The 23,258-nt window shown below is 48.6% G+C and overlaps 1 protein-coding gene across 1 annotated transcript in view; it reads left to right on the top strand.

Annotated features, from left to right (window-relative positions):
- The window catches only part of HECTD4 (HECT domain E3 ubiquitin protein ligase 4), a 197,188-nt gene that overhangs the window by 163,089 nt on the left and 10,841 nt on the right, over positions 1-23,258 (top strand). Inside the window, exons 56-67 of the mRNA XM_055080495.1 lie at positions 3,827-4,008; positions 5,224-5,429; positions 5,716-5,846; positions 6,139-6,344; positions 7,962-8,141; positions 10,633-11,939; positions 12,952-13,159; positions 16,826-17,049; positions 17,139-17,290; positions 18,664-18,770; positions 19,467-19,590; positions 22,142-22,332. Coding sequence (XP_054936470.1) covers positions 3,827-4,008; positions 5,224-5,429; positions 5,716-5,846; positions 6,139-6,344; positions 7,962-8,141; positions 10,633-11,939; positions 12,952-13,159; positions 16,826-17,049; positions 17,139-17,290; positions 18,664-18,770; positions 19,467-19,590; positions 22,142-22,332 — 3,218 coding nt within the window. The remainder of the gene's footprint in view (positions 1-3,826; positions 4,009-5,223; positions 5,430-5,715; positions 5,847-6,138; positions 6,345-7,961; positions 8,142-10,632; positions 11,940-12,951; positions 13,160-16,825; positions 17,050-17,138; positions 17,291-18,663; positions 18,771-19,466; positions 19,591-22,141; positions 22,333-23,258) is intronic.

Raw genomic sequence — 23,258 nt, 5'->3', positions numbered from 1 at the left:
TTTCCATTTGCATTGAATATCTTTTTCCATCCCCTCACTTTCAGTCTGTATGTGTCCCTAGGTCTGAAGTGGGTCTCTTGTAGACGGCATATATATGGGTCTTGTTTTTGTATCCATTCAGCAAGCCTGTGTCTTTTGGTTGGAGCATTTAATCCATTCACATTTAAGGTAATTATCAATGTGTATGTTCCTATTACCATTTTCTTAATTGTTTTGGGTTTGTTTTTGTAGGTCCTTTTCTTTTCTTGTGTTTCCCGCTTAGAGAAGTTCCTTTAGCATTTGTTGTAGAGCTGGTTTGGTGGTGCTGAATTCTCTTAGCTTTTGCTCTGTAAAGCTTTTGATTTCTCCATCAAATCTGAATGAGATCCTTGCCGGGTAGGGTAATCTTGGTTGTAGGTTCTTCCCTTTCATCACTTTAAGTATATCATGCCACTCCCTTCTGGCTTGTAGAGTTTCTGCTGAGAAACTCTGTTAACCTTATGTGAGTTCCCTTGTATGTTATTTGTTGTTTTTTCCTTGCTACTTTCAGTAATTTTTCTTTGTCTTTAATTTTTGCCAGTTTGATTACTATGTGTCTCAGCGTGTTTCTCCTTGGGTTTATCCTGTATGGGACTCTCTGCACTTCCTGGACTTGGGTGGCTATTTCCTTTCCCATGTTAGGGAAGTTTTCGACTATAATCTCTTCAAATATTTTCTCAGGTCCTTTCCACAAGCTGCAGCATTGTAGTTCTTGCTTCTGATGTCTGCCCTCTGGTGGATCAGCTGTCTCATTCTTGTCATTCAGATCACAATGAATATGTCACCTTTCCAAAAAAGCCTTGACTCACCATCTAAAGTAAGCCCACAGGAGCACATTGTCATAACACTGTATTTTATCAATACTTCCCTTCCAGGACCTGATATTTTTGCTTTTTAAAAAAAAAACAAAAAACTTGTTTATTGTGTGTCTCCTCCCTCTAGAACATAAGCTTCCTAAAAGCAGAGACCTTGTCTGATTCTTTGTTAAAGCCCCCAGTGCTTAATCTGGGCTCTGGCTCACACTGTAGACTCCAAATATTTGTTGAAAAGGATCCCCAAACATATATGCTTGAATATCAATATGGTACTTACTCTTAAAGTTTTTAAAAACTTCTTTAATAAGACTTTCAGTCATATTTTTAGCAAATTTCTCTGATAGATGAAACCTATTCACTGTTGACTAGCAACTTAGAAAAAAGGCAAGAAAGTGCTTTGCAAGGTTGCAATCAGGCTACAGATGTAGGACATTTACAATCAGTATTAATGTGGTGATCTTGGTATTGGGAGAAATATGAAACATGCCATAGATTTGTTTGATCAATACAATGGTGGAATTTCTGGTCATAGTACAGGTTTTCATCAGAGGTGTACTCTGCCTAAAGTGCTCACGTGGGTTTGAGAGAGGACTTTAGAGAATGAAGAGGCAGGGGGGCTCCTCAGCAGAGACTTCAGAGACGTTAACAGTCTGCAGAGTCAACCGAAAATAATCTCACTCCAGCTTCATCCTGGCAACTTGAGGCTTTGCAATCTGAGGAGAGAGCTGGGGGGAGTCTGTAGGGCTTTCAGCTTTCATAGTCAGACCTCATCTGTTTTGCTGCGCTGGTCCTCGTGAGCTATGCTAGTACCGTCAATGGACAAACTTCTGAGGAGGGGAGAAGCAGGTGGAGTTGGTTTGTTTTAAATTCTGGCACAAGAATATTACAAACTGGTGGAGCCGAGAAAGAAACCACCTAACGTGCACCATCTTAGCTGGTTTCTCTTTTTTTTTTTTTGTGCGGTACGCGGGCCTCTCACTGTTGTGGCCTCTCCCGTTGCGGAGCACAGGCTCCGGACGCGCACGCTCAGCGGCCATGGCCCACGGGCCCAGCCGCTCTGCGGCATGTGGGATCCTCCTGGACCAGGGCACGAACCCGTGTCTCCTGCATCGGCAGGCGGACTCTCAACCACTGCACCACCAGGGAAGCCCTGGTTTATCTTTTGTCTTCCCTTTATATGATGGATCAGCATTACCTTTAACTTGGGTCAATAGGTAATATCAAGTGACCCCTGTTGGCTCCGAGTGGGTTTAGACCTAGACTTTATAGACACAAAAGGGCTACTTCTTTTTTTTTTTAATTTATTTTTTATTGAAGTAGAGTTGAATTACAATGTTATGTTAACTACTGCTGTACGTCAAAGTGACTCAGTTTTATATATATATATATATATATATATATATATATGTATTATGTTCTTTTTCATATTTTCTTCCATTATGGTTTATCACAGGATATTGAATATAGTTCCCTATGCTCTACAGTAGGACCTTGTTGTTTATCCATCCTATATATAGCAGTTTGCATCTGCTAATCCCAAACTCCTAATCCATCCCTCCCCCAACCCCCTCCCCCTTGGCAACCATCAGTCTATTCTCTATGTCCATGATTCTGTTTCTGTTTCATAGATAGGTTCATTTGTGTCATATTTTAGATTCCACATATAAGTGATATCATATGGTATTTGTTTTTCTCTTTCTGACTTCACTTAGTATGATAATCTCTAGTTGCATCCATGTTGCTGCAAATGGCATTATTTCATTCTTTCTTACTGCTGAGTAATATTCCATTGTATATATGTACCACATCTTCTTTATCCGTTCATCTGTCAGTGGACATTTAGGTTGTTTCCATGTCTTGGCTATTGTGAATAGTGCTGCATTGAACATAGGGGTGCATGTATCTTTTTGAATTATAGTTTTGTCTGGATATGTGCCCAGGAGTGGAATTGCTAGATCATATGGTAACTCTATTTTTAGTTTTCTGAGGAACCTCCATGCTGTTTTCCACAGTGGCTGCACCAGTTTACATTCCAAAAGGGCTACTTCTAACTTGCCTTCTTGATTAAGTGCTTACTACCAGCAGAATTTTTAATTATGGTGATTAGCTAATAAAATACAGGGATCCTCCCCTATGCTTAGTATTAGCTAGATTAGATTCTTTACCAAGAGATGCATTTCTAAATGAGACCTGCTTAGTCACTAATGAGCTATAATTCAAGGTGAATGCCAATCACTTCATAAATTCATCACATAAAAAAAAAATGCCCACACTGAAATTTTTATAATAGCTTTACAGAGATACAATTCATGTACCTTGTAATTTACCCATTTAAAGTATACAGGCCAACAATTTTTAGTATATTCACAAAATTCTGTAACCATCATCACTCTCAGTTTTAGAGCATTTTCATCACCCCAAGAAGAAACCCCACACCCACTAGTAGTCAGTTCCCCTTCTCCCGTCCCCTAGCTCAACCCTGCCAATCTGATTTCTGTTTCTATGGATTTGCTTAATTCTGGACACTCTGTATAAATGGATTCATAATATGTGAGCTTTTGTGTCTGGCTTCTTTCACTTAGCACAGGGCCGTCCAGGTTCATCCATGTCGTAGCACATGTCAGTGCTTCATCCCTTTTTATTTGTGAATAACATTCCATTGTATGGATTTACCGTGCCTCAGTTGTTGGACATTTGGGCTGTTTCCACTTTTTGGCTACTATATATATGCTACTATGAACACACGTATATGTGAGTCTTTATGTGAACATATATTTTCATTTCTTTTTCCACAGTGGTTTTTGAGTTGGGAAAAATCAAACATAACTAAATGTGGCTTTTTGTTTAAAACACAAGTGTCTAACTTGGAGCACAGAACATGAAGCCAGAGAAGCCTGAGATGTGGTCTTTCCCCTTCAGCGGCCCGCGGCCCGGCCCAGTGTGGAGTCTGGAGCGTCAGAGCTCAGTGCCTGTCCCCTGCCCTTCCCTTGCAGGGAGCTGCTGCGCTGCGAGGCCGCACTGGCCAGGCTGTACTGCCGCATGGCCCTGCTCAACATCTTCGCCCCCAGGCTGCCTCACCTGTTTACCCGCCTCTTCCACATCCCTGCCATCCGGGACATTACCCTGGAGCACCTGCAGCTGCTGTCCAATCAGCTCCTCGCTCCTCCCCTCCCAGGTAAACCTCGGCTTTGCCGCTGTCACTGCAGAAATTAGGCCCAGGATGAAATATCCCTGAGGGTGAGCCGGGCGCCAAGCAGGAGCTGTGCTTAGTGTCCTTGTTCTCCATGTGAGCAGGGGGAGGAGTCCCAGCACAGGACCTTTAGACTTAGCGTAGATAAACTGCACAAAAGATTGCAGCTGTCTTTGCAGTACTTTCTCACTCTTTGAAAAATCTAAGTGTATTAGATGACATATTTAGTCATTAACCTATTAAGCATTCATTAAGCAAACTAATCGTGGACCAAGGAAAATAAAGTCTTATTTATGAAATCTAGTCACTGTACTGTTGTCACAGACATTCTGTTTGACGTGTAAAGACAGGAAAATGTTCCTGCCATCGGATGCCACCAGAGAGACCTAATTGATTCATCGTGACCTCAAGTGGAGCTGTTTTAATGGGCCAGCCTGTGTGCATCTGCTCAACACGGGGCCCTTGGAGTGTGGGCTGATGCTATGTGTTTGCTCCCTTGGTGAATACTAAGTGATGACTCTACCCTCAACCCGGTTGAAGACTGAAGGGCCCCTTCTGTCTTCCTCTGGCACCTTGGCCTCCAGCCTGCTTCCCTTGACCTCCTAGCTTCTAAGATGGGAGCAGGAGTGAGAGGGCAGGTGGCATTCTAAGCATAAAGGACATCTCTCACAGCCATGGGTCCCAGCCAGTGCCTGTGTAAACTACACCTCCACAAGCCACTTCAGCACGTGGGGTCCACTGGCCCACCCCAAGAACTTAGAGGCTCCAAAACAGACCTGGAAAGCTTTAACGTGCTTGTGGAAGAAGCTTTGCCACAGTGACTAACACTTGCTTTATAAACTCCAGTGGTTCCTTGGTGAAACTCCAGTTTGGCCAGGGCAGCCGATAGGTCAGGCTCTGGAACCCCTGAATCCAAGCAGCTCCACTTCTACCTGCTTAGTAGACCTGGGCTTCAACTCAGGTTTTTATTTTAGGCAACAGTTTTATAGCTTAAAAGAAAGCAAAAAGTTAAAGACCGCCGAACTCCTGAATCCCCCACCCCCTGCAGGATCTGACTGGTAATGTCTATTATCCAAGACATATGTCCAAGCTAACCCATCCTGGTTTTCTGGACAGAATGCTCCTGGTTCGTTACTCAGGATCTCACAGCCCTTGGCTGCTGCTGTTCTTGTTGACTTGTGTTTTCTTTCCTGTCCCCAGATGGCACCATCAGCTCCAGCTCCATCCTCCTGGCACAGTCGCTGCAGCACTGCATCCATTCCCAGAACTGCTCGGCCACGGACCTCTTCTACCAGGGCAGCTCCCAGACAGTGAGAGAGTGGCTCAACGTGGCCATCACTCGGACCCTGCACCAGGGTGAGGAGAGCCTGTTGGAGCTGACGAAACAGATCTGCTCTTTCCTGCAGGTAAAAGTCCAAAGTTCTGATGTCCCTAAACTGGGGTTACAGGTTTCAATTGGAAACCTTATTGGCTGACTGAAAATGACACTTCCTCCCCCAAGCCCCACTAGTCTGCTTTTCTTCGCAGCTTCCCTGCCTTGTCCCATCCGTGGTGTCCTTCCTCCCAGAGGGCTTTTTTGTCCTCCCGATCCTGTTACAGTGTACGCATTGGCTCTCCTTTGCCTGGGAGCTGGGCAAAGGAAATGCTATCTTGTGTTTAACCCGTGGCTTTCCCTGTTAAATGTCTCTGCAGACGGCACCAGAGCAGTTCCCCTCCGAAGAGTTTCCAATTTCCGAGTCCAAGGTCAACATGGACGTCAATTTCCCCGGGGCGGCTTTCGTCGTGGTATCTTGCAAAGAAAGTCAGTCTGGATTCCGCAAAGAGTAAGTTGCCCGTACTGTAGAAGATGGTGATGGGGAGAGAAAAGTAAGACAGATTCTGGTGCAGTTTACAGAAGAAAAAAACTCATTGCTTTTATTCTTTAATGCATACTGTACTTGAACATGATTTACAGTTCTTCCCTAATTTCCATGTTTTGGAAATTAGTCTATATAAAGAATGACCTTCTAAAGTGTAATGGAGGTGACTTACATGTGCCCAGTTCTCACCCCCCTCTCACAACAAAGTGTTTGTTGACATGGTTGGACTCTGCTCACACTCATCCCTCCTCCTCAGCTCCTCTCTGTACAAGGCGCCGTGGGCGCGCGTGCTCGTGTACGGACTGGGCCACAAAGTGAAGCGAAATGGCCAGCTAAACCTCATCGAGGCCATCTGTTACCCGCGGGATGCGTCTCCGGCCAACACGGGGCTCACGCCGCCTCCCACCACCAACCAGTACCCTTCTGTGATCCTCTCCACAGACAAAGTCCACATCAAACTGGGTAAGTCTCTGAATTAGCTCACGGTAATAAGAACAGCTTTGAAGTCATTCTCTGCTTTCCTTCTTTGTGAAAATTGGAAGAATTTTCTACCATGCTGTGTTCCAGTTTCCTATGGGTAAAGAATAGGACTGCTTGGGGCAGTGTATTTCAGAGACAGTGGATTAAAAGTTCTCCCTCCCTTTCCTGCCAGGGGAAGACCTGGCAGATGCTGCCCAGACTGCAGTGGGGATTTCCTTTCCTTTCACAAGCGTGTGCTGTTCAGAATAATCTAAACAGAGCAGTCCCATCATTTAGCTGTAATAATCCTGGCTGCCCTTCAAGTTCTCATTAAAACTGAATTCTCTCAGGTATAATGTGGCTCCCTGGGGCACGGGCCTCAGTGATCATCTGCTCCCCATGTCAATGGTAAACAAAGCCTGGTGGTGGCCAGGCGGGGAAGCCCAAGTGGTCTTGTCTCCCTGGCATCCTTTGTTAAGCCTCCGCGGATTTGGATTTAGATGAGGTCTCCATCTCTGTAAATCCTGAAGTTCTCGCTGACTGTCTGCTTTGTATACTGGGGCCAGCTGACTCTGTTTCTGAGTCAACACACAGAGGAAGGGAAACCTAGTCTCAGACTTGCACTGCACGTCCTTGGCATGTTGGACAGGAGAAGATGGACACATGTTTGTTAGAGACAATTATAAAGATGTATTTGAACTTTCAGCCAAAATTGGGCCTTGGCTTCTGTACAGCTCCAATCCTGGAGACATTGCATCCTTAGGGAATAAAATGAAAGGACATTTCTTAAGGTATTTGGTCAATGCTAAACATGATCTCTTTTTATTAGGGTCTTTTTTTTTCATTGTATTTTGCCTACACTGTTTTTAAAATTTATATTAAACACAGAAGATCTCTGTCTTACCTATCATTCCCCAAATAAACATTCACCCCAAAGTACAGGCCAGTCAACATGGTTCCTCCTGACCCAGCCAGAGACCCCTGGTATCCCAGCTTATGTCTGACCAGTGCTTGCGGTGGGGATTGGGGTGCGGTGCAGGGTGTGACAGGGATCAGACCTCAGGGTCTTTCTTCTCTCATCGTAGGCAGCTTCGGTCAGATTCAGGCCATGACAATGACCGAAGGTAGTAAAAGAGAATTCTGGTAGCTCCTGAAGTCTGGGGGCCCCCTTGCTGGCCCACTCTGTAAATCTAAAATAAGCTGTTGCTCCCATGAGATTGCAGCTGCACCAGAGGGCTGGTTATTTCTTTACCAGGCTGGGACCATTCCAGTGAAGCATCTTTTAAAGTCTGACTTCCTATTTCCATGCCAGGTCATCAGGCTGGTTGGTATCTGACTGACTGGGAAATGTTTATCCTTCCCTGTCCCCACTGCTGCCCTTTGTCCCATTCTCACACCAACAGGTGGACTCCTTGGAGGATGTCCTCCACTCCTCCTGCGCCTGCAGCTGACTCCGTCTGGAGTGTGGGGAGTGACATTTTCTCTCGCCCCCACCCCAGTGCATGAGTGGACAGGCTTTCTGGCCCTGTTTCTCTGCGCACACCTGGCAGGTCTTTATCGCAAGCTTGTTTTGATCGGGTGCTACCAGTCATGAACTTTCCTTCTGGGCGCTTCTTCTAGGGGTGTCTCCCCCTCCTGGAGCCGTGCTGGTGTTACACTCTCTGCCCCTTGAGTTCCCACTGGCGATGGCCTTCGCAGAGCAGCTGCTGTCCTGGAAGTCGGAGGACGGTGAAGGGAGATCTGAAGACGAGCCTGACACCATCCCGACGTCCGTCCTCCTGCAAGTGGTGGAACTGCTCGGTGAGGCCTCCCTTCCCTCAGGATCAGGCTGGTGGAGCTGGCTGGGTGCCTGGGGAAGGAGCTGGCTGGTGCGCCTGGGGTGGCCACAGTGGCCTGGGTGGCAACAGCTCTCGTCAGCTTGCTGTCAGTTGGGCTTGGGGAATTGAGTGGAAAGTGTAGCCTAGACTTCCAAATCCATGATTTGCAGGGTATTTTCATTATTTTGAGGGGTGGCATCTAACCAGGAAAATAAGATTAATTTTATCATACTTTACTTTAAAACACAAACATATGCCATTATTGTAACTTTGATTCTGTAACATTGTTCACTTCCATACCACCCTTTACCTTCAAACATTATGACCTCACAGCACCTGAAAGGTTACAGAGAGAGGGCATTGTAGCAAAACTCATGGAATGGTACACTTAAAGAGTTGTGAACTTAGCATATAAATTTACCTCAAAAATTTTCTAAATATTGAGCTTTAATTAATGATATGTCTGCTTAAGTGGTTAGGGATAAAAATACTGATATCTGCAACTTATTTTGAAATAATCAAAAACTAAGATGAGTCTATGGATGAATAGAGGGATAGATAGATGTGTAATAAAGCAAACACAGCTTTGTTACACATGTAATAATGTTAATGGTAGACTCTAGGTGGTGAGCATCCAAATATTGACTGTATAAGGTGTTCAACTTTTTTATATTTTTGTATTTTTTCATAATAAAATGTTGGAGGGAAAAACACGTTGGCAAACTCAGGTGCCCTCAGGGGTCAGGGAGATGATGTAAGTGAGAGGAATCCGAGAGGAAAGTGGACCCAGGACCTCCAGGGAACTGGAGGGCACGTGTCCTGTGGGGCAGCCACTGAGCCCTGCTACTCATTTGCTGTATAAGAACGTGTCCTTAGTCCTGCCAGATACTGTCACTTTTTATTTCAAGAAAAGCCAGAAATCTAGATATTGATGTGAATTTCCCAGTTTCTAAATGTTGACAACTACTTCACATTCTTTAAAACACATTGGGTCGGAAGAGGTGAGCAGGGAACCGCTGGCTGTGGTAACGAGACGTATGTGGCCGGTCTCAGCTCTCGGGCCACCATTTGCAATTTTGGTGGAGATTTCTCTCCAAGGCCGTCGTCTTCCAAAAATGTCCAATGGCAGAGGAAGGACAACAGAGAAGGAAATAGGAGTACCTGAGGGCCTAGCCTTAGACCCCATTGGCCTTTATTCCCTGTCAGTGGCTCCATGAGCACCACGTCCCGTGACAGCCATGAGTTCATTACCAATTAGAATGATCAAAACAGCATCACCCCTGAGAGTAGTCAGCCTAGTCCCCTCCTTCGTGGGTGCTGGGCCTAACTGGGATTCTCGGTAAGTCAGCCAGACCTGGCCGTTGGGACTCCCTGTCCACAATGTGACTGGGGATGGGAGACACACATCTGGCACGAAGGGGACCTTGGCACAGACGTGTGGCCCACGGCTGTTCTAGACAGTATCTCCTAGACTTCAGTCAGTCTCATGCCGCCTTTCTGTGATTCCTGCTGCGTCTACGAATCATGCCTATCAACATTTATTGGTTTGTTTTTATGGCAATCAACTCCTTTCTCCTTTTTTTAAACTTATACTGAATTTTAAAGGAAACTTTATCTTGCTACTTTAAACAGAAAATTAGTATCCCTTGCCATAACTAGAAGATAACTATAAAAATAAAAAGTTAAGCAGTTACTGTTAAGAAATTCTGGCTAACTACTGTCCCCTGTCAAAGGCTCTGGGTCTCTGGGCTATTCTCTATTAAGAATATTCTAGCCCCCGAGTGAGGCTTTCCTGTTGACAAAATCGGGACTGAAAGAGGAGTTTAAAAGGAATCACTTTTCCGTGTGTATTTCTGAGCTATCTGGTAAAATTGGATTGTATGCCCCCAGTAGTAAGCGTCCCATGGTTCAGGAAATATTATGCCAGTGATTTGTCCCCAACCTGCTTAATAACTTTATGAGAAAGAAAATAATGACTTTGGGGTCAGAGCTGTAGAAGTCACCTGGCACAGGGGTGCAGGCCGCCGGCTCTGGGGCCAGCCTGCCCGGCTCCGCCCTGTGAGATTGTGTGACCGTGTGGCAGCCGTGTGAGTCCTTCAGCTCTTTGAGCCTCTGTTTCTTCATCTGTGAGATGGGGATAAAGGATGTAATGTTTGTTTCACGCGGTTGCTGTGAGGACTGACTCCATTAAAGTGCCTTAGAACAGTGCCTGGCACATAGTAAGCTCTGTATATGTGATTTTTTTTTTTTTTTTTTTTTTTTTTGCTTTCATTCGCCTCAGGAAACTTCCTGTGGACCACGGACATGGCGGCCTGTGTGAAAGAGCTGGTTTTCCACCTCCTGGCAGAGCTCGTGCGCACAGTGCACAGCCTGGAGCAGAGGAAGCACCCTGCCGGCCTGTCCTCGTCCATCGCCCTCCAGCTGAACCCCTTATGTGTTTTTTTTTTTTTTTTTTTTGCTTTCATTCGCCTCAGGAAACTTCCTGTGGACCACGGACATGGCGGCCTGTGTGAAAGAGCTGGTTTTCCACCTCCTGGCAGAGCTCGTGCGCACAGTGCACAGCCTGGAGCAGAGGAAGCACCCTGCCGGCCTGTCCTCGTCCATCGCCCTCCAGCTGAACCCCTGCCTGGCCATGCTGATGGCCCTGCAGTCAGAGCTCCACAAGCTGTACGACGAGGAGACGCAGAGCTGGGTCTCGGGCAGCACGTGCGGAGGCTCGGGGACCGTGGCGGCCACCGACCAGGGCAGGTTCTCTACGTATTTCCACGCGCTCATGGAAGGGTGCCTGGCGGTGGCCGAGGTGACCCTGCCTACCAACATGAGCGTCACTGCCAGCGGGGTGACGTCGGCGACCGCCCCAAACCTCAGTGACTCGTCGTCCTCCTCGTCATCCTCCCCAGGACAGACGCCGCAGAGCCCCAGCCTCCTGTCCAAGAGGAAGAAAGTCAAGATGAAGCGGGAAAAGGCCTCCTCCTCTGGGAAGCGCCAGTCCTCGCACTCAGTGGACTCGGACCCCGCCGTGCTGAGCATCGGGGGTGGCAAGCCCGAAGACATGCTGTGGTTCCATCGCGCCCTGACCTTGCTCATCATCCTCCGGCACCTCACCAGGAAGGACCCGCAGGGGCTGGGTGTGACGAGCGACGCCATCGCCGACGCCTGCCAGGCCCTGGTGGGTCCCACCGCCCACAGCCGCTTGCTGGTGATCTCTGGGATCCCCACCCACCTGGACGAGGGCATCGTCAGAGGCGCCATCCGCAAGGCCTGCAACGCCCACGGCGGGGTCTTCAAAGACGAGATCTACATCCCCCTGCAGGACGAAGACCCCAAGAAGCCAAAAGACAAGGCCGAGGGCGGTGATGGGAAAGCCGAGCCAGAGAAGACCCTTGGCTTCCCCAGCACAGACAGCTTGGAGGTCAGCACGTCCCGCAGCCCGACCCCCGCCATGAGCATCAGCGCGTCTGCGTCCACCAGCCAAGCCTCCATCTGCAGCTCCCAGGGCATCTTGCAGACAGTCAGCGATGTCTCTGTGGAACCGCTGCCCTCGGGCCTCGAGCTGCCCATCCCTGCGGGCTTATTGGAGCCCCACGTAGTGTCCAGCCAGGAGAGCCTGGACGTTTCCCTGTGCAGCACCAGCAGCCTGGGCAGCCTCGGGAGCCTGGGGGAGCCACTGGACAACGCAGAAACGGCCTCAGTGTCAGACATGGGCTCCATGTACACAGTCACGTCCCTGGACAACCAGCCCCTCGCAGCACGCCCCATCAAAGGCTTCGCGGTCGTGGAGGTAAGCTCCTCACGCCTTGACAACCACTTAAATCATGAGCGGTCAGAATCCCCCAGGCCTCTTTAAGCCTCCCAATATTATTTCCAAGGGGCTAACTAATAGGTGACATTGGGGCACTTAGCGGGCTCCCTGAGGCAGCTCTTGGAAACAGCAGTGATTAATCATGTTGATTATCTGTATTTGAGGGCCCATCTCTGAGTGTGATAGCAAGTCTGATGTCAGGAAGTAAATACAGTTCATTGCGGAGCGTGGGAGGGGCTCCAGGGGCTGACCTTTCCTGATGGGTGGGCTTCATCGAGTGTTTTCCAACTCAGGCCCCAGTGGCCTCTTTTTGAGTGGCTTTGGGTTGTTTTAACCATTGCCATTGGCAGGAGGGATCCCCACTGAGCAGGGTGAGAACAGACTTGCCGTTCTGTTCTGAGTGATTCTGAGTTTCAGATGCTGCGCATGTTGCCAGATTACATTTCCACTTCAAGATCCCATGTGTTTCCTGGGCCTCCTTGTTTAGAAATCCTGCATCCCGTGTCTTCCTGCCCCCTGTGTAACGGGAGTTGGGTGCAGAGTAAAAACCGTCCTCACCCTTATTAGATATGGAGGGGAAGGCGCTAGCAGGAGAACTTGCACCCCCTTGCTCCCCACCCCACGGGCTCTGACAGGAGAGCTCAAAGATCCAGGGGTTGGCTTCCTCCCAGAATCTGTCCACCTTCTCCCTGGGGATTTTCTCGGAGCCAGGCGTGGACTTTAAGCCCCGGGGCATCTGCGTAGAGCCACAGACCTGACCGGGGCTTAGCAACAGAGATGTCCAGTTGAGCTGTTCTCCTGCAAGTTACCACTGTTGGCACATAAGAGAGACTTTGCCGGGAAGGCCAGCTCGTCCCGGTCAGGCCGCGCTCCCAACGCTGAAGACAAGTAGAGGGTTTCAGGGACAGACGGGAGGGGAAGAAAGTTCATACAGCTAGCTGAGTAACTGGTCCCTCCACTCAAATCCTTACCCTTTTCCTTGTTCACACAGATTAGATCCCGAGCCAAAATCGAGAAAATCCGAGCGAGTTTATTTAACAATAATGACTTGATTGGTTTGTCAAGTTTGGATGGTGAAGATGAATTGATGGAAATGTCAACGGAAGAGATCCTCACTGTGTCTGTAGTAAATCAGAGTTTGTTTGACACGCAGGGGAGCCCAGGGTTAGAAGATTATTTCAATGATAAGTCAATTAAAGGTAGGTTATAGATTTTTTTTAAATTAATAGACTTTTTAAAAGAAATTTATAGAAAAAAAACTGAGCAAAAATCATACCTCTCTTGGGAATTCCCTGGCGGTCCAGTGGTTAGGACTTGGTGCTTTCACTGCCACGGGCCTGGGTTCGATCCCTGGTCAGGGAACTAAGATCCCGCAAGCCATGCAGCGCGGCCAAAAAAAAAAAATCATACCCCTCTCCATGTCCTGTTTTCCCTATTTTTAACATCTTACCTTAAAGAGGAGCTCTGGGGGTCAGAGATTTAAGAAGTGATTCAGGGAATGTTGGGGAGATGGTTCACTGCTTGGTTAGCAGAAGGTGCGTCGTGTACACGATGTGAAGAGAACACTGCTGCTCCCCCAGGGGAGCCGTCAGGGCTCTGAAGGCCAGCGGGCAGGCCCTGCCACAGGCCTGCTCTGTTCAGCCAGCCGAGGGACCACCAGGAAACGCTATGCCGCAGCCTTGAATGTGGGCTTGGATTCAAGTTGCTTTCTTCCTTTTGTCTAGTCAGGCTTCCCCTTGTTTGAGTTCAAGTGTATTTATTTTGTTCTGTCCTCTAGAGCTAGAATGTACCATGTACATTGCTGGTAATCATTTAGTCAATATGCTCGAGGACAGCTAATGCCTCGCCCTTTAAAATGAATTCTTGGGGGAGAAACGGTTCCAGTTCCTTTTTCACAAAGTCCCACTTTGTCATTCTGGTGGCTCTTATGTTGGGGGGACCCTACCCTGTCTGGCTTCCCCACTTCTGTTCAGCCAAGACCCGGGCTCTATCGAGGCCCCACAGAGCTGGATCTAGCAGATCCTGAGGCCAAGAGCTCACCCCCAGCTTCGCTTCAGAAGCAGCAGCAATTTTTATCCTTTCTTTTTATAACTGTAGTTCTTTGTGTTGTTGTCTTTATTTTGCATCAGTCTCTCTCAAATTTTTAAATTTATGTTTTTTCTAACTCTTTAATATTGTTTGAAATTTCATAATAGAGTTGTTGAGTTCATTCTGTTTTATGTTTTCTGAGGACAGAAATGTAATATTGAGTATGGATTTTGTTGTTGTTTCAAATTATTATCCCCCAGTCATGAAATTTTGAAATACTGCCTCAGGGCTGGGACCAGAGTGAGGTAAATGAGGCCCCAGAATTTAATGGACTCCCAAACAACTCAGTAATCTAGATAAATAATTATTTTAATATAATACTTTTGAAAGTCAAAATTAATGCAAAATAACCAATGTGAACAAACTGTTAAAATTTTAAATAAAGACAGGATCAGTATTAATGATTTTTCCTTTTGCATCAGGCTTTAATATGGCTCAGCACAGTACTTTTAATATTTTGCTCATCATGGGTTTTTTGTATTAATTTTGATTTTTTTGAAGGACCACGTTACAATGTGTATCTTGATCTCTGAGTTTTTTGGGACTCTTGTGCGTGAGGGGCTGTCTCTCTCTCCTCGCCCTGGTTTCAGCCCTGTTCCCTTATTAGTGAGTACGGTGCCCACTCGGCTCTCAGCTCCCCACGTAGGGGTGGCTAGTGTACGATCTGTGGGAAACCTGGGGTCTTTTTCTGCCATAATTAATGCTTTGCCAGTCTTTTCATGCTTTAATCCGAATTTAGTTCTAGCTCCTGATTGTATTATGGTCAAACCTTCCACTTAAGATACTCAGTCTTTAGATAACACATTTGCCACGTTACAGCCACACGCATTTTGCTCAAGACTCTTAAGTTGTGGTTCTACTGAATCAGCTCTTAGGTCTCGACCACACCTTCCTCACACCTGTCTCCTCACCCTCAGCCCAGATGCCCAGGGGACCTTTGTGCCCTGGCTCCTGAAGGCCGGCCTGAGCTGGGTGTGGCTCTGGAGGGTCAGACCCCCAGAGAGAGGGGATGAGGAGGATGGGCGGGAGGACAGGGTGTGATGAGCAAGTCAGTCCTGCCCGCAGGTGGGGGCCCTTGGCCACGAGGAACATGCAGATGCAGTGGAACATCCTAATGTTTCACTGGGAACATTCCTGACTGGCCCCTTAGGAAAGGTGAGAGCATCTTCTGGAGTGCTTATTTGGGGACCAAAAAAAAAAACAAGTCTTTTTTTTTCTCGTGCTCAGGGACAGTTTTCTTGTATCTGAGAGAACTTTCTTTTCCACCTGCTGGCCGGGCCAGGTTTCAAATGCATCCTCTAATAGTAACTATTGAACAACTTGTACTTTGCACTAAAAGTACTTGCAGCCTCTACATCCTCTTGCTCCCTGGGGACTGTCCATCACAGACATGTTGAAGTTAAGGGAGGTTCAACCTCCATGATAAAGAGACCCTAGAGTACAGTAACTCAGACCCAGTGGAAGTTCATTTCTTGCACATGTAGGAGTCCAGGGTGAGCCCCGAGGTCTGCCATCCGGGGGCTTGTTATCTCCACGCAGCCAGTGGCGGGGATGAGTGCAGAAGAGAACATGATCTCAGAGAAGCAGCAGTGAGCCATGGCGTGAAGTGAGATCTTAGTTCCCTGCCACCCAGGAACTGAACCTGGGTAGCCTGGATGCAAACCAGGAATCCTAGCCGCTGGACCAACAAGGGCTAGAGGCTAGAAGCAAAGTTCCCCTGGCCCTCACCCCCATTGAAAAATGTGTTTCTCAAGGAGGCAAGAACCGTAAAAACAGGTACAAAGTTTATTATTGGGGACGCAGAACAACAAGTAGGAGAGCACACAGAGGAACAGGTTGTTGAGTTGACAGAAGCAAGGCAGAGATGCACACCCGGAGAGAAGGGTGTGGGCGTCCTCCCTAATGAGGAGGAGCCCAGTAAAGAGGCGGTAAGTCATGCATATAGGGCAGTTCTTCCGGGTCTTTGTTTACCTTTGGCCAATTACCTGGTTTCTTTTTCCACACCTGCCCTGCCCTAGGAACCTCCCCAACAGGCGTGTGCAACTTTTTTCCAAGATGGATTCCACCCCAGAGGCCTATGGGAGGGCCTTGGCATCACATATTATGGGGTGGTGCCCCTCCCTTTTTGACCCCAAAGGAGCCTTTCTGTGCATGTGCCAAGTCCCCCTTGCCCCAAGGATGGGAAATATATTATGTGACCTCTTGATCTTTACTCAGAACAGGGTTTAGCCCCTCTCTGTCCCTGCCATAACTGTTACCTCAAAGTGTCCACAGGAAACAAAGCCTGGCTATTTACCCTGTTCCTGTTGTTATTTCTATTTTGAAGTGCAAACAGGAGGCTGGTTGTAAATAGCTAACCTGGAGCCCACCTATCTCCTGTCTCAGGAAATGCAAACAGAGGGCTAGTTGCAAGTGTCCGGCCTGAAGTCCATCTTTTTCTCGCCCCAAGAAATGTAAACAGGAGGCCAGTTGTAAATGCCTCGCCTGGAGCCCATCTGTGTCCTGCCTGAAGCAGACTGGCCCAGGAAGGGCCCACGTCACGAGGCCACACCTCACGGCACCACACCTCACAGCAGAGAAGGCTGGGCGTGTAACTGAGGTGTGCGTGCAGAGAGGGGACACCAGGTCTCGGTGGACAGCTCATCATCACCACTAACCACCCACTACCCACTTTCAAAAATAAATCGTTGATGAAAAATAAATCAGATGCTGCAGGGCTTATCCTGACGTAGCGTGTTCACGGCAGAATCATTTGCCCTCCCTCCATTCTGTAACAGGTGAGAAGCTGGTGCCCGGGGCCAGAGAGGTGCTGACGGAGATATTTAAGAGCTGCGCCCACTCAGAGCAGATGCTGAGTCTGACACCAGCAAAGCCCATCAAAGTGTCTGACATTTATCTCAGCAAAGAGCAGATCAACTCCCAGACGCCAGGCAACCTCCTCCACCTCTTCTTCACCAATGTTCGGCCCCCCAAAAAGGTGCTGGAGGACCAGCTCACCCAGGTAGCCACCCCATCCCCACCGCACCCGTGCTGGGCCTCGCATGCCCCTGGGGCTGAGTCTGAGGCACCCCCCCTTCCGGTGCTCCGCAGATCCTGAGGAAGTACGGCGTGCCAAAACCCAAGTTCGACAAGAGCAAGTACAGCAAGGCGGGGAAGGAACAGCACCCCGGGAAGGTGGTGAGCACCAAGCGGCCCATCACCAAGCCACCTGCCAAGGACAAGGCCGTGCTCAACAGCGTCAGGTGGGTGCCCGAGGAGCTCGGAAGGTGGGCCGGGCAGGGGGACGCGGGGCCGCCTCCTAGCAGGCTTCCTGGGAGGCTGTCGGCACCTTGGGGGAGCCAGGCATCCTGGCTCTTCTCTGCTCTGCTGCCGGGGTCCTTTTCGCCCTTGGCTTCGTCAGCTGGAAGAAAACGTTTCATTTTACCCACAAGGATAGTAAAATCTGGACCATGCAGGCTGGAAAGCAGACCAGTCTGAATTAATAAAACATCTGAAATGTACAGAATTGTTTTAAAAGTCTAACTTCTTTTACCCACACAATAATGCACAGTTATTGTAGAAAGACTGTAAAGTGCACCCGTGCATATTGGAAAACACTGAAATACCCCCCTCGTAGCAACTGCTTTCAACATTTAAGTGCAGAATGTTTTATTTGTGCATACGTATTATCTTGTTACATTTTAAATGGCTAAAATAGTACAATATTCAAAAGCATATGCAGTGAAAAGCCACTCCTCTTCCTCTCCATCCTTAAGCCTCCCACCTCCCTTCCCTGAGGCTGCAGTGTCACTCTCGTAGCCTTGCAGAACTGTTCTGGGTGTACACGAGCAAGTGTACACATACCCAGAGGTCGGGAACTCTACAAAATGCCTGTACCTTGCTGTTTCTATTTATTCCTGATCTTGGAGATGATTCCATATCAGCACAAAAAGAACTTCCCCCGTTCCTCTTTTAAAGTAGCTCCATAATATTCCATGTGTGGATATGCACACATATTTAGTAGAATTTTCTTTAGAAACAAGTTTATGACTCTCAAGTTGAAATTCAGGTAGTGAGGTATTACCGAGCAGGAGTCTCTAGAGGACTTGTTTAAGTCATCAGAGAAAAGAGTGTCTTAAAATTTTATTAATTAATTATACATAAACGGGGCTTTTAAATCAGTACTGTCCCATAGAGCTTTCTGTGACGATGGAAATGTGCGTTTCTCTGTCTGTGCTACTCACCACAATGGCCACTAACCACACATGGCTACTGAGCACTTGAAATGCGGCGAGTGCCACCAAGGAACTGGACTTGTAATTTTAATTAATTTAAACTTAAGTAGCTACATCTGGCCAGTGCCTGCTTCTTGGACAGTACAGCTCTGAAGTATGTAGAAAGAATGTTTGAATAGTGTCTCTTCGAGATTTTCCACATTTTAAAGCATCAATTTGTCCTCATAATTTGCTCAGGAAACTTTTATTGGTCAGAACAAAGCTGATCTTGACCCCAGCCCTGTCTGAACCATCAGCTGTAGTTGGTGGAGGGTGAACCAATGCCTGGTGAGGTTCTGCATTCCCCCACCAGGAGGAGGTGTGGGCGCGAGGAATTCTGATTCCGGTGCTTTGGTCTACAGCAGGACTGCCTTGAGCGAGAAGAAGCCCACTGTGAAGCCGAAGTCACCGGAAAAGAGCAAGCCGGACGAAAAGGACCCGGAAAAGTCACCCACCAAAAAACAAGAAGGTGAACAAGCAACTTGGGCCTGATGCGGGCTTGGGGCTGCTTCCATCCTAGAGATGGCGGCGCAGCCTGGGATCCAGCCTCTTTGCTTTTCCCTGACCGCCTGGCTCCCTCGGGTTTTAGTTTAGGCAGGGCAGCCCTGCCCAAGACACGGAAGACATCCCTGGCCAACTGCGATTATTGCTCCAGGACTCCATCTCTGCTGACCTGAACTGATGGAGGTTAGAATAGCAGCTCCAGAAATACCATACTCCCAAGGGAAGAATAGATGATTGCGATTGAAAGTAAAGATTGAAAATCTGCTCAGAAATTTTCTTCCAGAAGGGCACTTACCTGGGACATTAGAACCTTATCTTCCTAAAGGCCCAAGCAGACTTGGAGAAAGCTATTATTGTTACAAAAATTGCTTAGTCAGTCGGGGATGTTTCTGAGATACAGAAAGACGAGACTCGGGGGAAAGCGCTGCACCACTTGGTCACCAGCCCGAGGAGGTGAGGCTGCAGCTCAGACCCGTCAGGTTGGGGGTTATGTGTGTCCTTGAGCAGTCGGGTGGAGACAATCTGTTAACAGACCCTGGAGTAACGGCAGGAGATGGGGAGGTTAGATGAATTGGGCCCTGAAAGAGAGGGTGCAGTGGAAGCATGCTGTGGGTCCCCCACTTCTCACCGATTCCTAACACTGTGAACACTTTTCCATCAGTCCCTGAGGAAAAGTACCTGACATTGGAAGGATTTCACAAGTTTGTTATTGACCGAGCCAAGCAAGACATCCGTAGTGTCTGGAGGGCGATTTTATCCTGTGGTTACGATCTTCATTTTGAGAGGTAAGAGGCCGTCAACCCAGTTGACACCTTGTGTAAAAATTGTTCTCAGAGAGAGTGGCATGGACATATATACACTACCAAATGTAAAATAGATAACTAGTGGGAAGCAGCCGCGTAGCACAGGGAGATCAGCTCGGTGCTTTGTGACCACCAAGAGGGGTGGGATAGGGAGGGTGGGAGGGAGACGCAAGAGGGAGGGGATACGGGGATATATGTATACATATAGTTGATTCACTTTGTTATACAAAAGAAACTAACATACCATTGTAAAGCAGTTATACTCCAATAAAGATGTTAAAAAAAAAAAATTGTTCTCAGCTACTAGACGCTTCCCCAAGCAATTACTCCCTGGGAAGCCATTCCATCTGGCCTGTTTTTAATGCCTATTGAGTTATTTTCCAATTTTTCCTAATTGTTAATGTGGATTTTCCAACCCGTTTGAAACAGTGTTCTATAGAACAGAAATTCACTATCTCACAGTTCTGGAGGCTGGAAGCCCAAGATCAAGGTGTCAACAGGGTTAGTTTCTCTGGAGGGCTCACCTTGGCTCACGGAAGGCCACCTTTGTGCTGTGTGCTCACGTGGCCCTTCCTCTGTGTGCCTGCATCCCTGGTGTCTCTCCCTCTTCTTATGAGGACAACAGTCCTATTGGATTAGGGCCCCACCCTGTGACCTCATTTAACCTAATGACCTCTTTAAAGACCCTGTCTCCAAATAGTCACATTGGCGGTTAGAGCTTCAGCATATGAATTGGCGGGAAGGGGACATCTCAGTCCCTAACAGGGATGATTTCTTATTCCAAAGAATCTTTTTTCTTTGGACTCACACATTCTCTCCCACTCTCCATTGTCCTCTCTCACTCCCAGGCAGGAGCACAGCAGGGTCACGAGTCACCAGGTCTCCAGGGCCAAACTAAATATGGTTTCCCCTTTCTAGCTGTAAGTGAATCCCAAGCAGGCAAGATGTCTGTAAACCAAAAGAAATCTCCCTGCCCTCTCCCTCTGGCTCTGCCACAAACAGGCCTACACGCCCGTTCCCACAGCAAGATGTACTGGGCCTCAGAGAAGGACTGGCTGCCAGAAGCATGCTTTTTTAAAACCCCGTTTTCAGAGTTGAGAAATTGTTTACTGCTTGGCACCAGCACTTTGTACCTTCATTGAAGGCTCAGAGTCGATGCCCAGATGGGCCTTGGGTCATGGTGACAGGGCCAAGTTCTTTGACTGGTTTTAGAAACCAGTAAGAGACATGACTTTGGGGGTTTTCGTTAAAAGCAGAAATCACCTATTTTGGACTAGAAACTGCATTCCAAGTGAAAAGGGAACAAATTGGACTGCAAATTAATTCCAAGGTGACACATTTGTAACAGCTGGAAGGGCTGGTTCATGTGTGTTATGGGGCCACGGTGATGACACATCCAGCCTGGAAGAGGGGATCATCTTCTGAAGGAGCTGGGTCTCTCTCGGAGCACTCCTAGGGTAGGACAGAGGTGGCCTGCAGTGACAAGAGCCTGGCACCAGGCTCCACCACCTCTCTGAGACAGGTCCCTCTGCGTGATGCACCCTGTGTGGCACGTGACCCCCCTCGAGGTGCCACAGGTTCTGGAACGAGAGGCACCTGTCCACGTACCTGCCTGCCTGCAGGCCTTTCTTGGGTTAATAGCTCAATGTTTGTAGAATAAGGACACACACACTCGATAAAAACCTCATGCAGTATATTCAAACACAAAGGAGATTTCCTGTGATTCTGTGCCCAGGGGTAATCACTTGGAAAGGTTTCAGTAAACTTTACCTCTCCCAACATTTTTCCAGGAGTAGATGTTTTCAGTACTGTAGTGTGGGATCAGACAGGACATAGTGTCCTGCAGTGTGCTTTTTTCGTTTTTCCACATCATTTGATACTGTTCTACCGGATGATTTTAATGGCTGCCGAGCGGTCCGTTATCGGGAGTGGTGTAATTTATGGCTGATGTTGCTGTAGCAAGGCAGCCCTCACAAACACACCTTTGCCTGCCTGTTCAAGGAGCCGCGTAGGGGAACCCTGGCGTGGGATCGCTGGATAAAAGATGATGGCTTCAGTAACACCAGCAGCTGGCACTTGCTGTGCCCTCGGGAGGGGCGGGGCACCGTGCTGTGTGCATCACCGGTGTCCTCTCAGTGACTCCTCCTGACAGCGCGAGGCTGTGCTATCGCCAGCTCCATTTCATAGATGAAGAGACTGAGGCTCAGGAAGTAGGTGTGCTTTGTCGCCTAGATTTAACCCAAGGACTCCAGTGCCCCGTCTTTAACCCTAAAACCCTGCTGCCTATAGACAGCAGGGAAGCACGTGGGGATGCGTGTTGCTGTCCCCCCAGCCTGCTCAGCTTGTTTCTTTAGAAAGGAGCTTTCCCCTCAGGACAGGCAGTTCCTCTGCAGTCAGCACCTTGGCTGAGCGCCAAGAAATGCCTGGGAGGCGAGGCTGTCTTATAAAGGTCCTCCGGGAGCTGGGACGGCTGCGGAGGAACCCAGCAGTCCCCCAGCGGCCCCCATCCCACCTTGCCTCTCCCTGCCACCAGGTGTGCCTGCATCGACGTCCGGCACGCACACAAGGCCTCCAGGAAGTGGACCCTGGAGATGGACGTGGCGCTCGTGCAGTACATCAACCGGCTGTGCCGCCACCTGGCCATCACGCCCGCGCGGCTGCATCCCCACGAGGTGTATCTGGAGACCACAGACGCCGCCGACCCCAGAGTGGCCTGTCTCTTGAGTATGTGGCCCCAGAGGGATGCATTTCAGGGTCCTCCCCCTGGGCCGCCCTGTGGGGGCCTGCCCCATGACGGCACGGGGTGGTTTAGAAGGACTAGATGCCCTTTCTGTGCCCGTTACAAAAATCCTTAGGAACACCTGCTGTGAACGGGGGGTATAAAAAGAGGGAAAGACAAGAAGCTGTGATTGTGGCCAAATTAAAATTTGTGAGGCCTTCTTATGTGCTCCTTGCAACCAAGCCAAGCGGCAGACACAGAAGTGCGGTGGCTGGGAGGCGAGACCCCTGCCGTCACACCCAGGCCCCTGCCTAGAGGCCGCCTCGGATGCCAGGCTGGTGTTGGGGGTGAGACAGGGTCAGGGCAGTCTGGTAGCGTGTGTCAGAGACGTTAGCCTTAATTACAAGAGAGCATCATGTTTCTATCAAAAGCTAGGAATGCACACAAAAATAATGCGCACACAGAAACGGACATTCTCCATAAATCCACCCCTGGAGAATAAGCCCTGTCACACACAACAGGCCCTGGGCTGGCTCCGGTGCTGGGGTGTGTGCGCGCCACTTAGCCTGCTCACCCTCACTCAGCCACAGTCCAAGCCCTCGCTCTCTTGCGGATACCGCGACAGTGAACGCGGCCGTGAACTGTCCGAACGTCAGTCTCATGGTCAGAGAGGAGACGTACGTGAGGGCAGACGAGTAAAAGTCATTGTGCCATGTAACAGTCTCCCGGTTTCGAAGTGTGAGGTCACACCACGGGGAGCTGGGGGAAAGGTACACAGGACTCTACTTTGTTCTGCAACTTCCTATGAGCCTGTAATTACTTCAGAGTTAAAAGTTAAACATCAGGGCTTCCCTGGTGGCGCAGTGGTTGAGAGTCCGCCTGCCGATGCAGGGGACACGGGTTCGTGCCCTGGTCCGGGAAGGTCCCACAT

This window comes from Physeter macrocephalus, chromosome 19 (genome assembly GCF_002837175.3).
Source record: "Physeter macrocephalus isolate SW-GA chromosome 19, ASM283717v5, whole genome shotgun sequence".
Taxonomy (NCBI): Eukaryota; Metazoa; Chordata; class Mammalia; order Artiodactyla; family Physeteridae; genus Physeter; species Physeter macrocephalus.
Note: the sequence above shows the minus strand (reverse complement) of the source record. Positions and strands in the feature narration are given on the sequence as shown.